Below are 18,323 nucleotides of genomic sequence, written 5' to 3' on the forward strand. Positions count from 1 at the left end.
TGTCATTTTTATGGGATAATTATGCTTGGCGCACTATATTTTGTTCAGTAGGAACCAAAAGTGTTTTTTGGTTTTGCTCCTGGCAGTAGCTCTGCCCCCTCAGTGTTCCTGGTCTTTTTCTCACTCAATACGGAGCCTCGTGAACTAGATTCCTTTTACAACAGTTGGGGCCAGATTCTAAACTTATTTCCAGTGCCTGCCAGTCCCAGGAAGGGGATGAGTACCCATACAGGAGCTGCCAGGGGGCTTTAAAGCTTATTACATTGGGAGATTGTATAAGTGTCTGAAGGAGTGTTACATAGTGTAGCGGGCTCTCTACCAGGTTTTCTCTGTACTGCTGGTTATCTAAGGTGTCATTCTATAGAGTAGTAAGTTACTGATATCACTCTAGCTACATATATTTGTTTAGTTTGCAAATGATTTCCAGTATGCCAGGTCAATTTGCGAGAATTGTAAATCTCAGATTTTGCATGCAAACCAAACACAACCTTCCACTTCTCAAAGGGAATTTTGCCCAATTCTTGTTATTTAGGGGGATTCTACTGATTTTACTCCTGAATTTAAAAATATAATTTACGAAATTGTGACAGATTGTTTGGTGGCAATTTCCAAACCAAGTAAGCGTACACGTACATTTGGGGATGTATCTCAGTCTCATGAGGTTAATGTGCAAAATCCTTCCCCTTAGACCCAAATTCCTGCGCTCTTACAGAGCTCTGACTCAGAGGATACAAATATATCTAGTTCTGATGGGGAAGTGTCATCAGATGAACAGGACCCTTCCTGATCCTGAATATGACAATGTCTTTAGATTTAAGGTGTAGCATATCCACAACTTATTGCATGAGGTATTAAAGACTAGGTCCCTGATTTAGTCTCTACCTATATTGCTAAGGAATAGAAAAAGCCAGGTGTACCTTTTACTCCTTCCACAAGGTTAAGGTAAAAGTACCCTATTCCAGAACAAAATGTGGAAGTGTGGGAAACAATCCCTAAGGTTAATGGTGCTATTTCCACTCTCACCAAACGTACGACTATCCCTATGATGAATAGCACTTAGTTTAGAGACCCAATGGACTGCAAATTAGAGTCTTTCTTAAGGAAACTCTTTCTCCAAACAGGTCTTTTACTTAGACCAGCTGTTTCTCTCACCTGTGTGGCGGCAGCAAGAGCACTATGGTGGGACTCCCTAGTCAAAATGGTGGCAGACAATTCCTCGACCAAGGATTTACAAAATTGCATTAAGGCCCTTTAAAATGGCTCAATCATTTATTTGTGATGCTGTAATGGACATTATTAAGATCAATGTGAAAAATATGTATATGGCAGTGGTGGCAAGGTGATCCTTATGGTTAAAATCTTGGTCAGTAGACATGATTTCTAAAAAAAGACTGATGGCACTTTCCTTCCAAGGGAAGATTCGGCCAATTGCAGGGCCGCTGGCAGGGGGTGTCAATCAACCCGATTGTATAGGATCGGGCAGATTAATGTCCGCAGCGGACCAGTTAAGGAGCAGTGGTCTTAAAACCGCTGCTTCATAACTGCTGCTTCCGGCGAGCCTGAAGGCTTGCACAGAAAAACAGGGGCATCAGGGGCCATTCGGCCCTTGATAAATCGGCCCCTTGGACTCTATTATTAAGACAGTCACTTGTGGGAAATGAGCATTTCTTCCTCAGGATGAAAAATCAGAAGTCCTCCTCTGAGCCCTCCAAGTCACCCTGGAAGCCTGTTTTTTCTTGGTCAAAGAACAAGCAATCCATGTCCAACAACAACACCAAATCAGCATGAAGGTGCGGCCCCCGAAGCAGATTCTGTTCTGTAAGCGGCAGACTGAGTCTCTTTCAGGAGGCCTGGTGCAGGTCAGTCCAGGACCCCTGGGTTCAAAATATAATTTTTCAGGGTTACCGGATAGGCTTTATGTCCAGACCTCCTTGAGGACGATTCCTTCTGTCTCATGTTCCCAAACTTAAGTCAAAAGTGGCGGCCTTTTTACACTGTGTTCAGGATATGGGGGTAATTATCTAGTACCTGTATCTCAACAGGGTCAAGGGTTTTACAATTTGTCAAAGTTTATGTAAGGCTCACTCTAATGATTTGAGTGAGGACCGTGGCAAGATTTGTAGCAGAAAGCTGCTTCCTTATCTTTATCATGGAAAGTAAAAATATGTCAGAATTCCATTGTAAAACACTCTAAGATTTGTGAAAAGGGGGAACTAGTAGAAGTCATAAGAAAGTAAAACACTGAATACATCTGGAAATGATTAACTACATGTGTGAAATGTTGTCATGTCACTTATATAGTATATAGTTACGTAGCCTAAATATTTGGAGATTCTTGTCCCTTTATGGATTTCGTTTCACAGCATTGAACAAAACATCAGAGAAGCAATACAACAAGGATTCTGCAGGATTGTAAGCTAAACACACATTTATAAGCTATAAAAATATATTTTAGCCAAAATTCTAATGCACACTCTTACTAAATTCTGCTGAAAGCTATAACTGTTTCACATTGTTTCAGTGATGCCTTTTACTTTGCATGCAACATAAAGAGCACCTATCTGTATGCCACTGTGCACTTATAGCAGCTTGCGTCCTTTTTATAAATCTTGCGGCAACGCACACACCTTGTCAGTGATAATGTAATTTGTCTAATTGCTGGTACAGTGCATTTCATCAGCGCTTTTCTGAGCAGGCGCAAGTTTTCAATGTGGCTTTACAGCAGTGTTTCTCAACCGTGGTCCTCAAGTACCGCTAATAGGCCAGATTTTCATTACTGCTGAACTAGAGCCCAGGTGAAATAATCAGCTGATGGTTGAGAACAGGTTAGTAACCATGGTTACTGATCAGCTCTAGTTCAGCTATAATGAAAACCTGGTCTGTTGGGGGTACTTGATAGTACTTGCAGTTCAGAAACACTGGTTTATAGAACATACAAAGAGATGATATTAATATCACGTTTACAGGTGAAGATAGCTGTTACTAAAAACATTTTTGCTAATACATGTGCATTTTTTACTGTAATGCGCCATAAAATGTCAACTATCTAATTAGAGGCAAACAACTTTAGAACAATAGTTTGATTGCTCAAGTAAAAGGAAAAATTTTATTTATATCTAATAACCCACAGTGATGTATCTTTATTGCTAATTCTTTTTGTAGGTTTTGGGATCTGGAGCGAGATGACAATTATGTGCTTTCTCTGGATGACCAATTGGGCTTTGAAAGTGGGGAGACAATAAACTGTATTTCTTTCTGTCAAGATAAAGGTAATGCTGTTCCCAGTTGTCTTAAAGGGACACTGAACCCAATTTTTTTCTTTTTCGTGATTCAGATAGAGCATGAAATTTTAAGCAACTTTCTAATTTACTCCTATTATCAAATTTCCTTCATTCTCTTAGTATCTTTATTTGAAATGCAAGAATGTAAGTTTAGATGCCGGCCCATTTTTGGTGAACAACCTGGGTTGTTCTTGCTGATTGGTGGATAAATTCATCCATCAATAAAAAAAAGTGCTGTCCATAGTTCTGAACCAAAAAAAAAAGCTTAGATGCCTTCTTTTTCAAATAAAGATAGCAACAGAATGAAGAAAATTTGATAATAGGAGTAAATTAGAAAGTTGCTTAAAATTGCATGCTCTATCTGAATAATGAAAGAAAAAAATTGGGTTCAGTGTCCCTTTAAGCTGTTTTAAGGATAATGGGTTTTAATAACAACAGAATGTATTGCGATTGAGGATTTAATGTAGTATTTCTCCAGATTTCATTAGTTACATGTTCTTTTTTTCCAATCCTTCTTTTCAGCATTTAATTATGCATCCTGTTTGATGTTTTAGACTCTTCTCAATAGTCTTTCTCATCCCCATGTATTCTATAACAATACTCCTCTTTCACATTCTCTATATCTTTTTCCTTATATCTCCCTCCCTCTCTTCATTTGACTTGCTTCTGTTCACTGCTCTATCCCTCCTTTCCTTTCTACCTCTTTCTTTCTTACATTCACACAGTCTGCATAGCCTAAACAAAATGATGTTACTCTTGTAGCCATCCTGGCAGCTGGAACCAACAAGGGTCACGTGGCAATGTGGAATAAAGTGCCTCCTACATTGCAGAATGTTAATGGAAAGGAAAGTTGGAAACTTCAGACGCCAACAGAACTTGAAGGAAATGTTGCACAAATAGCGGTAGGAGTTTTTTTAATTGTGATAAATTTGCAATGCTTACTTTCTTGGGTAAAAATAAATCTACTTAAAGTGAATGTAAACTTTTTTGAATCAGTGCCCGTTTTTTAAAAATACTATTATAAACAGGGGCACTTTCATTCATGAAAGTTTACATTGCTGCATATTTCAGAAATACTTACCTCTTTTCTTTAGTAAAGCCGGATCGCTGATTCCTTGCCCACAGTTCCCCTGTCCTTACATCACCAATGATGAAACTGGCTTCCTCCAATCATGACTTTCCCCCAGAGCGTCCATCTCGTGAGGCCACGTCGTGATTGGAGGAAGCCGGTTTCGTCATTGCTGTGTAAGTAGAGCAGAAAGAAGCGGGTGGGGAATCCGATCCGGCTTTGGTGAAGAAAAAAATAAGTATTTGTAAAATACGTTGCAAATGTAAACTTTCATGAATGAAAGTGCCCCTGTTTTAAATTGTATTTTTAAAAAACGGGCACGGATTCATGAACATTTACATTCAATTTAAAACAATAGCTTTGCGTATAAGGTATTTGTTGTTAAAAAGTATGATGAGACTGTTGGCCTGAAGAACACATATGAAGACAAATCACACAACATTTTTGGAGGATTTTTTGAACATTATATTTCTATGTATATGTCTCTCCTTCACAGCAAGAACTCATAGAACTCTACATAGTGAGATAAAAAGCGCTCAAGTTAAAATTTGCCCTTCTGAAAAATTATTTAAGGGACCTTATAGTACTGATGAGACATCTTAGATAATCACACCAGAAAAGAGAACTTTTGATCATCAGGCCCTATGTAAGATGCTGTAAACTATCTTTTACATAAATCGAGCTTGATGGTGAAAGCAAATTGGTGAGAAGCCTAGTTCTACAGAAGTCGGTTAATAAACTGCTTGGCCATACCTCCTATAGAATAACTGTGATCTATCACTTTTCAGACGAGTGAGTAGAACATACCAAGATAGGCTCAGGAGTGCACCCTCTTTTTTTTTTTTATAACCACATGGCAGCAGCATTTGCAACATTGTTGGTGCTCAAGACAAGACCTGTGGATTTGGAGGTTTTGGATACCTCAGAATGTGGAAGAATTCGGCCCTTCATGCTGGTTAGTTTTTTTCTGAGCCTAATTTATACGTGTGAAACAGCAAAACACTAAACTCTGTGCAAATCTAGGTTTTTAGTGTGTTGCTGTTTCACAAGTGTAAAATCGACTTCTAAAGTTGCCGACCGACCGACACAAAGGGCCAACACAAAGGGCCGACACAAAGGGCCACTTTCTTTCGCATTCGGAGTTATCTGAAACCTCCAAATGTACAGGTCTATTTAAGACATAAACACTCTTCAGCATACCTTAGTATGCTCTTATGAAAGAGAGCTAAGTTTCATTTCAAGATGAAGATAAAGGTAAATTTAGAAGTACATTGGAAAGTTTTTTTTTTTTTAATTGTACGTTTTTATTTCTATGTTCCTTATCACAATGCAAATGATAACACCATTCTCCATCCAACTGCAGCACAAACACATCCAAACTCCATCCAACTGCAGCACAAACACATCCAAACTCCATCCAACTGCAACACAAACACATTCAAACTCCATCCAACTGCAGAACAAACACATCCAAATTTCATCCAACTGCAGCACAAACACATCAAAACTCCATCCAACTGCAACACAAACACATCCAAACTCTATCAAACTGCAGCACAAACACTTTCAAACTCCATCCAACTGCAGCACACTTTCAAATTTCATCCAACTGCAACACAAACACATCCAAACTCCATCCAACTGCAACACAAACACATCCAAACTCCATCCAACTGCAACACAAAGACTTTCAAACTCTATCCAACTGCAGCACAAATACATCCAAATTTCATCCAACTGCAACACAAACACATCCAAACTCTATCCAACTGCAGAACAAACACATCCAAACTCCATCCAACTGCAACACAAACACTTTCAAACTCCATTGAACTTTTCTCCAACATAGGTGTGTCCGGTCCACGGCGTCATCCTTACTTGTGGGATATTCTCTTCCCCAACAGGAAATGGCAAAGAGCCCAGCAAAGCTGGTCACATGATCCCTCCTAGGCTCCGCCTTCCCCAGTCATTCTCTTTGCCGTTGCACAGGCAACATCTCCACGGAGATGGCTCAGAGTTTTTTGGTGTTTAAATGTAGTTTTTATTCTTCTATCAAGAGTTTGTTATTTTAAAATAGTGCTGGTATGTACTATTTACTCTGAAACAGAAAAGAGATGAAGATTTCTGTTTGTAAGAGGAAAATGATTTTAGCAACCGTTATTAAAATCGATGGCTGTTTCCACACAGGACTGTTGAGAGGAATTAACTTCAGTTGGGGGAAACAGTGAGCAGACTTTGGCTGCTTGAGGTATGACACATTTCTAACAAGACTTGGTAATGCTGGAAGCTGTCATTTTCCCTATGGGATCCGGTAAGCCATTTTCTTAATTTTCAATATAAGAATAAAAGGGCTTCACAAGGGCTTTAAAGACTGGTAGACATTTTTCTGGGCCAAAACGATTACTTTATAAGCATATTTAATGGTTTATAACTTTGGAGAGTTATTTTAATCTTGGGAATTTTATTAAAAAAAACGGCAGGCACTGTATTGGACACCTTTTTCACTGGGGGCCTTTTCTAGTCATAGGCAGAGCCTCATTTTCGCGCCACTAATGCGCAGTTGTTTTTGAGAAGCAAGGCATGCAGATGCATGTGTGAGGAGCTCAGATCCACTGAAAAAGCTTATTGAAGGCGTCATTTGGTATCGTATTCCCCTCTGGGCTTGGTTGGGTCTCAGCAAAGCAGATACCAGGGACTGTATAGGGGTTAAATGTAAAAACGGCTCCGGTTATTTTAAGAGTTAAAGCTTTCAAATTTGGTGTGCAATACTTTTAAGGCTTTATGACACTGTGGTAAAATTTTGGTGAATTTTGAACATTTCCTTCATACTTTTGCGTATATTCAGTAAAAAAGTGTGTTCAGTTTAAAATTTAAAGAGACAGTAACGGTTTTATTTTAAAACGTTTTTTGTGCTTTGTTATCAAGTTTATGCCTATTAACATGTCTGAACTATCAGATAGACGATGTTCTGTATGTTCGGAAGCCAAGGCTCCTCTCCATTTAAATATATGTGATGAATGTGACAAACAAAGTAGGGACAATGATGCCACTGATAATAATGTTGCCCAAAATGATTCCTTAAGTGAGGGGAGTAAGCATGGTACTGCATCATCTCCTTCTATGTCTACACCAGTCTTGCCCACTCAGGAGGTCCCTAGTGAATCTAGTGCGCCAATCCTCCTTACTATGCAACAATTAACGGCTGTAATGGATAATTCTATTAAAAACATTTTAGCCAATATGCCCACCTATCAGCGAAAGCGCGACTGCTCTGTTTTAGATACTGAAGAGCATGAGGACGCTGATGATAATGGTTCTGACATGCCCTTACACCAGTCTGAAGGGGCTAGGGAGGTTTTGTCTGAGGGAGAAATTTCAGATTCAGGAAAAATTTCTCAACAAGCTGAACCTGACGTTATTACATTTAAATTTAAATTGGAACATCTCCGCGCTCTGCTTAAGGAGGTGTTATCTACTCTGCATGATTGTGACAATTTGGTCATTCCAGAGAAATTATGTAAGATGGACAGGTTCCTAGAGGTCCCGGTGCCCCCCAAAGCTTTTCCTATACCCAAGCGGGTGGCGGACATTGTAAATAAAGAATGGGAAAGGCCCGGCATACCTTTTGTCCCTCCCCCTATATTTAAGAAATTATTTCCTATGGTCGACCCCAGGAAGGACTTATGGCAGACAGTCCCCAAGGTCGAGGGGGCGGTTTCTACTCTAAATAAACGCACCACTATCCCTATAGAAGATAGTTGTGCTTTCAAAGATCCTATGGATAAAAAATTAGAGGGTTTGCTTAAAAAGATGTTTGTTCAGCAAGGTTACCTTCTACAACCAATTTCATGCATTGTTCCTGTCACTACAGCAGCGTGTTTCTGGTTCGAGGAACTAGAAAAGTCGCTCAATCAAGCATCCTCTTATGAGGAGGTTATGGACAGAGTTCAAGCACTTAAGTTGGCTAACTCTTTTACCTTAGACGCCACTTTGCAATTAGCTAGATTAGCGGCGAAAAATTCAGGTTTTGCTATTGTGGCGCGCAGAGCGCTTTGGCTGAAGTCTTGGTCAGCGGATGTGTCCTCCAAGAACAGATTGCTTAACATCCCTTTCAAGGGTAAAACGCTGTTTGGCCCTGACTTGAAAGAGATTATTTCAGACATCACTGGGGGAAAGGGCCACGCCCTTCCTCAGGATAGGTCTTTTAAGGCTAAAAATAAAACAAATTTTCGTCCCTTTCGCAGAAACGGACCAGCCTCAAATTCTACATCCTCTAAGCAAGAGGGTAATTCTTCTCAAACCAAGCCAGCCTGGAGACCGATGCAAGGCTGGAACAAAGGTAAGCAGGCCAAGAAGCCCGCTACCGCTACCAAGACAGCATGAGATGCTGGCCCCCGATCCGGGACCGGATCTGGTGGGGGGCAGACTCTCTCTCTTCGCTCAGGCTTGGGCAAGAGATGTTCAGGATCCTTGGGCGCTAGAAATAGTTTCTCAAGGTTATCTCCTGGAATTCAAGGAACTACCCCCAAGGGGAAGGTTCCACAGGTCTCAATTGTCTTCAGACCAAATAAAAAGACAGGCATTCTTACATTGTGTAGAAGACCTGTTAAAAATGGGAGTGATTCATCCTGTTCCATTAGGAGAACAAGGGATGGGGTTTTACTCCAATCTGTTCATAGTTCCCAAAAAAGAGGGAACATTCAGGCCAATTTTGGATCTCAAGATCCTAAACAAATTTCTCAAGGTCCCATCGTTCAAGATGGAAACCATTCGGACAATTCTTCCTACCATCCAGGAAGGTCAATTCATGACCACGGTGGATTTAAAGGATGCGTATCTACATATTCCTATCCACAAGGAACATCATCGGTTCCTAAGATTCGCCTTTCTGGACAAGCATTACCAGTTTGTGGCACTTCCATTCGGACTAGCCACTGCTCCAAGAATTTTCACAAAGGTACTAGGGTCCCTTCTAGCGGTGCTAAGGCCGAGGGGCATTGCAGTAGTACCCTACTTGGACGACATACTGATTCAAGCGTCGTCTCTACCACAAGCAAAGGCTCATACAGACATTGTCCTAGCCTTTCTCAGATCTCACGGGTGGAAAGTGAACGTAGAAAAAAGTTCTCTATTTCCGTCAACAAGAGTTCCCTTCTTGGGAACAATAATAGACTCCTTGGAAATGAAGATTTTTCTGACAGAAGCCAGAAAATCAAAACTTCTAAGCTCTTGTCAAGTACTTCATTCTGTTCTTCTTCCTTCCATAGCGCAGTTCATGGAAGTAATAGGTTTGATGGTTGCGGCAATGGACATAGTTCCTTTTGCGCAAATTCATCTAAGACCATTACAACTGTGCATGCTCAGACAGTGGAATGGGGATTATACAGATTTGTCCCCGACGATCCAAGTAGATCAGAGGACCAGAGATTCACTCCGTTGGTGGCTGACCCTGGACAACCTGTCCCAAGGGATGAGCTTCAGAAGACCAGAGTGGGTCATTGTAACGACCGACGCCAGCCTGGTGGGCTGGGGCGCGGTCTGGAAACACCTGAAGGCTCAGGGTCTATGGTCTCGGGAAGAATCTCTTCTCCCGATAAACATTCTGGAACTGAGAGCGATATTCAATGCTCTCAAGGCTTGGCCTCAACTAGCAAAGGCCAAATTCATAAGGTTTCAATCAGACAACATGACGACTGTTGCATATATCAACCATCAGGGGGGAACAAGGAGTTCCCTGGCGATGGAAGAAGTGACCAAAGTAATTCAATGGGCGGAGCTTCACTCCTGCCACTTGTCTGCAATCCACATCCCAGGAGTGGAAAATTGGGAAGCGGATTTTCTGAGTCGTCAGACATTTCATCCGGGGGAGTGGGAACTCCATCCGGAAATCTTTGCCCAAATAACTCAATTATGGGGCATTCCAGACATGGATCTGATGGCGTCTCGTCAGAACTTCAAGGTTCCTTGCTACGGGTCCAGATCCAGGGATCCCAAGGCGACTCTAGTAGATGCACTAGTAGCGCCCTGGACCTTCAACCTAGCTTATGTGTTCCCACCGTTTCCTCTCATTCCCAGGCTGGTAGTCAGGATCAATCAAGAGAGGGCTTCGGTGATCTTGATAGCTCCTGCGTGGCCACGCAGAACTTGGTATGCAGACCTGGTGAATATGTCATCGGCTCCACCATGGAAGCTACCTTTGAGACGGGACCTTCTTGTTCAAGGTCCGTTCGAACATCCGAATCTGGCATCACTCCAACTGACTGCTTGGAGATTGAACGCTTGATTTTATCAAAGCGTGGGTTCTCAGATTCTGTCATTGATACTCTTATTCAGGCTAGAAAGCCTGTAACTAGGAAAATTTACCATAAAGTATGGAGGAAATATATCTGTTGGTGCGAATCGAAAGGATTCCCATGGAACAGGGTAAAAATTCCTAAGATTCTATCCTTTCTACAAGAGGGTTTGGAGAAAGGATTATCTGCAAGTTCTTTGAAGGGACAGATTTCTGCTTTATCTGTTTTACTTCACAAGAAGCTGGCGGCTGTGCCAGATGTTCAGGCTTTTGTTCAGGCCCTGGTTAGAATCAAGCCTGTTTACAAACCTTTGACTCCTCCTTGGAGTCTCAATTTAGTTCTTTCAGTTCTTCAAGGGGTTCCGTTTGAACCCTTACATTCCGTAGATATTAAGTTATTATCTTGGAAAGTTTTGTTTTTGGTTGCAATTTCTTCTGCTAGAAGAGTTTCAGAGTTATCTGCTCTGCAGTGTTCTCCTCCTTATCTGGTGTTCCATGCAGATAAGGTGGTTTTGCGTACTAAACCTGGTTTTCTTCCGAAAGTTGTTTCTAACAAAAATATTAACCAGGAGATAGTTGTGCCTTCTTTGTGTCCGAATCCAGTTTCAAAGAAGGAACGTTTGTTGCACAATTTGGATGTAGTTCGTGCTCTAAAATTCTATTTAGAGGCTACAAAGGATTTCAGACAAACATCTTCCTTGTTTGTTGTTTATTCTGGTAAAAGGAGAGGTCAAAAAGCAACTTCTACCTCTCTCTCTTTTTGGCTTAAAAGCATCATCAGATTGGCTTATGAGACTGCCGGACGGCAGCCTCCTGAAAGAATCACAGCTCATTCCACTAGGGCTGTGGCTTCCACATGGGCCTTCAAGAACGAGGCTTCTGTTGATCAGATATGTAAGGCAGCGACTTGGTCTTCACTGCACACTTTTACCAAATTTTACAAATTTGATACTTTTGCTTCTTCTGAGGCTATTTTTGGGAGAAAGGTTTTGCAAACCGTGGTGCCTTCCATCTAGGTGACCTGATTTGCTCCCTCCCATCATCCGTGTCCTAAAGCTTTGGTATTGGTTCCCACAAGTAAGGATGACGCCGTGGACCGGACACACCTATGTTGGAGAAAACAGAATTTATGTTTACCTGATAAATTACTTTCTCCAACGGTGTGTCCGGTCCACGGCCCGCCCTGGTTTTTTAATCAGGTCTGATGATTTAATTTCTCTAAATACAGTCACCACGGTATCATATGATTTCTCCTATGCAAATATTCCTCCTTTACGTCGGTCGAATGACTGGGGAAGGCGGAGCCTAGGAGGGATCATGTGACCAGCTTTGCTGGGCTCTTTGCCATTTCCTGTTGGGGAAGAGAATATCCCACAAGTAAGGATGACGCCGTGGACCGGACACACCGTTGGAGAAAGTAATTTATCAGGTAAACATAAATTCTGTTTTTGCTATAACATGCCTAAAAATCATTTTTCAGAAGTGTTACTGCCAAATTGTTTCATTAAATTTACCAAAATGGGCCTAGATCAATACTTTTGATTGTCAACTTTAAAAAATATATATAGTTTTGGGGGTCAGTTTGAGAATCTGAGCAGTTCTGCTATATCACATTGTGGGCTAGATTAAAAGTGGTGCTCTAACTGTTGGGCGCAAGCAAAAAGGGGTTTATCGCTGTTCTTTGCACGTGTTTAGTGTTTTGCTCGTATTACTAGTTGAAAGTAAACGGGATTGTTTGAGTGCAGTTGAAGTTCATGTTCGGTTAGTGCACTAGTGAATATGCGATCAGGTTTGTGCGCGGATAGGGTGTTAGGTTTTTTCCACTTTTTTGCTCCATTGACTTCTATGGGAGAATAGGCTATCCTGTGCACAATATTCTAAGTTCAGCTTATTATGTGCGTTGGGTTAGAGCGCAAGCGAAAACTATTTATTTTCAAATTGTAATACTAGCACAACCCGACACACGCAAAAACCTTACTTCTAGCGCAGTTAATCATCAAGCGGGACCGTTAAATAGCGATCCACTTGTAATCAAGCTCTGTATCATTTTAGAACATGGTATACATAGCTGCAGATAAAAAAACTTAAAATTATCAAAAGTAATGCAAAATATATACGTGTGGTCTTAGCTGAATCAGAGGTTGCCAATGTACAAATTTTGAGATTTGTGCTCTACAGTTAGAAAGCTACAGGTTTTTGGGGCATGTGATAATTAATATTTTATGTACTTTTTTACCTTTTTGGGGGTAAATTTACAATAAATTCTTAATTCTGTGAATAAATAGCTAGTTGAAACTGTTATTCACTGAAAGCCCTTTTTATGCCAAAAAACAAAATATACTGTATATAGGTTTGAAAGGTAGTTAAAAAACAGTCTTTATTTCTGTTTAAATGGAGTGATAGCAAAACTGCCAAGAAATTCTCTGCTACTTTGAGCAAGTTTTTCTCTAAACTTCCCGGTAGTAAAGGGGTTAAATCAGTCAAAATGAGATTATTTCAGGAGAATAGAGCTTGAACAACAAATGTTTCACAAAATAGTTTCTCCAAGTAAAGATATTGTGTGGTGTAAAATGAACTCTTCTCGAGTATTATCTCAGAGGTCTCTGGGAAATGTTTACAGGTGGGATTGTATATTGGCAAACATCAAGTATGCATTTTTAAACAAGTTTTCAATTCAGAAATATAATTTAAAGTGATGCTAAATCCTAGCGTTTTGAAATGCTCGGCTTTACCGGTGCCATAAATAAAGGAGACTTACTGTCATGAAGTATAAAATACTTCATGCTAAAAGTTCCTTTATTTGCCTGCAGTGTATGTTGCGCTGAGCGCCTTAGGCCGTCCAAGGCAAAACGCTATTTCTCCAACATAGGTGTGTCCGGTCCACGGCGTCATCCTTACTTGTGGGATATTCTCTTCCCCAACAGGAAATGGCAAAGAGCCCAGCAAAGCTGGTCACATGATCCCTCCTAGGCTCCGCCTTCCCCAGTCATTCTCTTTGCCGTTGTACAGGCAACATCTCCACGGAGATGGCTTAGAGTTTTTTGGTGTTTAAATGTAGTTTTTATTCTTCAATCAAGAGTTTGTTATTTTAAAATAGTGCTGGTATGTACTATTTACTCTGAAACAGGAAAGAGATGAAGATTTCTGTTTGTAAGAGGAAAATGATTTTAGCAACCGTTACTAAAATCGATGGCTGTTTCCACACAGGACTGTTGAGAGGAATTAACTTCAGTTGGGGGAAACAGTGAGCAGACTTTTGCTGCTTGAGGTATGACACATTTCTAACAAGACTCGGTAATGCTGGAAGCTGTCATTTTCCCTATGGGAACCGGTAAGCCATTTTCTTAAGTTTAAGTAAAAGAATAAAGGGCTTCATTAGGGCTTAAAAAACTGGTAGACATTTTTCTGGGCTAAAACGATTACTTTACTAAGTATATTTGGCAGATTATTACTTTTAATAGTTGTTAAATCTTGGGGATTGTTTTAATAAAAACGGCAGGCACTGTATTGGACACCTTTTTCACTGGGGGCCTTTTCTAGTCATAGACAGAGCCTCATTTTCGCGCCTCTAATGCGCAGTTGTTTTTGGAAAGCATGGCATGCAGATGCATGTGTGAGGAGCTAAGAACCACTGAAAAAGCTTATAGAAGGCATCATTTGGTATCGTATTCCCCTCTGGGCTTGGTTGGGTCTCAGCAAAGCAGATACCTGGGACTGTATAGGGGTTAAATGTAAAAACGGCTCCGGTTCCGTTATTTTAAGGGTTAAAGCTTTCAAATTTGGTGTGCAATACTTTTAAGGCTTTAAGTTACTGTGGTGAAATTTTGGTGAAATTTGAACAATTCCTTCATACTTTTTCACATATTCAGTAATAAAGTGTGTTCAGTTTGAAATTTAAAGGGACAGTAACGGTTTTATTGCAAAACGTTTTTTGTGCTTTGTTGACAAGTTTAAGCCTGTTTAACATGTCTGAACCATCAGATAACGATGTTCTATATGTATGAAAGCCAATGTGTCTCCCCATTTAAATATATGTGATATATTTGTGTCATAATGTCCAAACAAAGTAGGGATAATAATGCCATAGATATGATATTGCCCAAGATGATTCCTCTAATGAGGGGAGTAAGCATGGTACTGCATCATCCCCTTCTGTGTCTACACCAGTTTTGCCCACACAAGAGGCCCCTAGTACATCTAGTGCGCCAATACTTATTACCATACAACAATTAATGGCTGTAATGGATAATTCTATTGCATGCATTTTTTCCAAAATGCCTACTTATCAGAGAAAGCGTGATTGCTCTGTTTTAAACACTGAAGAGCAAGAGGACGCTGATGATATCTGTTCTGACATACCCTCACACCTATCTGAAGGGGCCAGGAGGGAGGTTTTGTCTGAGGGAGAAATTTCAGATTCAGGGAAAATTTCTCAACAAGCAGAACCTGATATTGTAACTTTTAAATTTAAATTTCAACATCTCCACGCACTACTTAAGGAGGTATTAACTACTCTGGATGATTGTGACAATTTGGTCATTCCAGAGAAATTAGGTAAGATGGACAAGTTCCTAGAGGTTCCGGTGCCCCCCGATGTTTTTCCTATACCCAAGCGGGTGGCGGACATAGTAAATAAGGAGTGGGAAAGGCCCGGCATACCTTTTGTCCTCCCCCTATATTTAAGAAATTAGTTCCTATAGTCGACCCCAGAAAGGACTTATAGCATACAGTCCCCAAGGTCGAGGGGGCGGTTTCTACTCTAAACAAACGCACTTCTATTCCTATAGAAGATAGTTGTGCTTTCAAGATCCTATGGATTAAAGGTTAGAGGGTTTGCTTAAAAAGATGTTTGTTCAGCAAGGTTACCTTCTACAACCAATTTCATGCATTGTTCCTGTCACTACAGCTGCGTGTTTCTGGTTCGAAGAACTAGAAAAGTCGCTCAATAAAGAATCTTCGTACGAGGAGGTTTTGGACAGAGTTCAAGCTCTTAAATTGGCTAACTCTTTTTTATTTTAGATGCCGCTTTGCAATTAGCTAGATTAGCGGCGAATAATTCAGGGTTTGCTATCGTGGCGCGCAGAGCGCTTTTGCTTAACATCCCTTTCAAGGGTATAACACTGTTTGGCCCTGACTTGAAAGAGATTATTTCAGACATCACTGGGGGAAAGGGCCACGCCCTTCCTCTGGATAGGTCTTTTAAGGCTAAAAAGAAGCCAAATTTTCGTCCCTTTCGCAGAAACGGACCAGCCTCAAATTCTACACCCTCTAAGCAAGAGGGTAATACTTCTCAAACCAAGCCAGCCTGGAGGCCGATGCAAGGCTGGAACAAGGGTAAGCAGGCCAAGTCACCTGCCACTTCTACCAAAACAGCATGAAGTGTTGGCCCCCGATCTGGGAAGGATCTGGTGGGGGGCAGACTTTTTCTCTTTGCTCAGGCTGGGGCAAGAGATGTTCAGGATCCTTGGGCGCTAGAAATAGTTTCTCAAGGTTATCTCCTGGAATTCAGGGAACTACCCCCAAGGGGAAGGTTCCACGGGTCTCAATTATCTTCGAACAGACATTCTTACACTGTGTAGAAGACCTGTTAAGCATGGGAGTGATTCATCCTGTTCCATTAGGAGAGCAAGGGATGGGTTTTTACTCCAACCTGTTCATAATTCCCAAAAAAGAGGGAACATTCAGACCTATTTTAGATCTCTAGATTCTAAACAAGTTTCTAAGGGTTTCATCATTCAAAATGGAAACCATTCGAACGATCCTTCCTACCATCCAGGAAGGTCAATTCATGACCACGTTGGACTTAAAGGATGCGTACCTACGTATTCCTATCCACAAGGAACATTTTCGGTTCCTAAGGTTCGCCTTTCTGGACAAGCATTACCTGTGGCACTTCCATTCGGATTAGCCACTGCTCCAAGGATTTTCACAAGGGTACTAGGGTCCCTTCTAGCGGTGCTAAGACCAAGGGGCATTGCAGTAGTACCTTACTTGGACGACATCCTGATTCAAGTGTCGTCTCTGTCAAAAGCAAGGGCTCATACGGACATTGTCCTAGCCTTTCTCAGATCTCACAGGTGGAAAGTGAACATAGAAAAAAGTTCTCTGTCCCCGTCAACAAGAGTTCCCTTCTTGGGAACAATAATAGTTTCCTTAGAAATGAAGGTTTTTCTGACAGAGGCCAGAAAATCAAAACTTCTAAGCTCTTGTCAGGTACTTCATTCTGTTCTTCTTCCTTCCATAGCGCAGTCCATGGAAGTAATAGGTTTGATGGTTGCGGCAATGGACATAGTTCCTTTTGCACAAATTCATCTAAGACCATTGCACCTGTGCATGCTCAGACAGTGGAATGGGGATTATACAGACTTGTCTCCGACGATACAAGTAGATCAAATAACCAGAGTTTCACTCCGTTGGTGGCTGACCCTGGACAACCTGTCACAGGGAATGAGCTTCCGCAGACCAGAGTAGGTCATTGTCACGACCGACGCCAGTCTGGTGGGCTGGGGCGCGGTCTGGGAACCCCTGAAAACTCAGGGTCTATGGTTTCGGGAAGACTCTCTTCTCCCGATAAACATAATGGAACTGAGAGCGATATTCAATGCTCTCAAGGCTTGGCCTCGACTAGCAAAGGCCAAATTCATAAGGTTTCAATCAGACATCATGACGACTGTTACATATATCAACCATCAGGGGGTAACAAGGAGTTCCCTGGCATGGAGGAGCATCCGGGGGAGTGGGAACTCCATCTGGAAATCTTTGCCCAAATAACTCAATTATGGGGCATTCCAGACATGGTTCTGATGGCCTCTCGTCAGAACTTCATGGTCCCTTGTTACGGGTCCAAATCCAGGGATCCCAAGGCGACTCTATTGGATACAATAGTAGCACCTTGGATCTTCAACCTAGCTTATGTATTCCCACCGTTTCCTCTCATTCCCAGGCTGGTAGCCAGGATCAATCTGGAGAGGGCTTCGGTGACCTTGATAGTTCCTGTGTGGCCACGCAGGACTTGGTATGCAGACCTGGTGAATGTGTCATCGGCTCCACCATGGAAGCTACCTTTGAGACAGGACCTTCTTATTCAGGGTCCATTCGAACATCCGAATCTGGTTTTCCTCCAACTGACTGCTTGGAGTTTGAACGCTTGATTTTATCAAAGCGTGGGTTTTCAGATTCTGTAATAGATACTCTTATTCAGGCTAGAAAGCCTGTAACTAGAAAAATTTACCATAATATATGGAAAAAATATATCCGTTGGTGTGAATCTAAAGGATTCCCATGGAACAAGACAAAAATTCCTAAGATTCTTTCCTTTCTACAAGAAGGTTTGGAGAAAGGATTTTCTGCGAGTTCTCTGAAGGGACAGATCTCTGCTTTATCTGTTTTACTTCACGAAAGGCTGGCAGCTGTGCCAGACGTTTAAGCGTTTGTTCAGGCTCTGGTTAGAATCAAGCCTGTTTACAGACCTTTGACTCTTCCCTGGAGTCTTAATCTAGTTCTTTCAGTTCTTCAAGGGGTTCCGTTTGAACCCTTACATTCTGTAGATATTAAATTATTATCTTGGAAAGTTTTGTTTTAGGTTGCAATTTCTTCCGCTAGAAGAGTTTCTGAGTTATCTGCTCTGCAGTGTTCTCCGCCCTATCTGGTCCATGCAGATAAGGTGGTTTTACGTTCTGAG

General features: G+C 41.3%; 1 protein-coding gene across 1 annotated transcript in view; it reads left to right on the forward strand.

Moving 5' to 3' along the window:
- IFT140 (intraflagellar transport 140) overlaps positions 1 to 18,323 on the forward strand; it is a 519,705-nt gene that overhangs the window by 69,209 nt on the left and 432,173 nt on the right. Inside the window, exons 7-8 of the mRNA XM_053694547.1 lie at positions 3,163 to 3,269; positions 4,044 to 4,183. Coding sequence (XP_053550522.1) covers positions 3,163 to 3,269; positions 4,044 to 4,183 — 247 coding nt within the window. The remainder of the gene's footprint in view (positions 1 to 3,162; positions 3,270 to 4,043; positions 4,184 to 18,323) is intronic.

The sequence above is a fragment of the Bombina bombina genome, chromosome 11 (assembly GCF_027579735.1).
Source record: "Bombina bombina isolate aBomBom1 chromosome 11, aBomBom1.pri, whole genome shotgun sequence".
Lineage (NCBI taxonomy): Eukaryota > Metazoa > Chordata > Amphibia > Anura > Bombinatoridae > Bombina > Bombina bombina.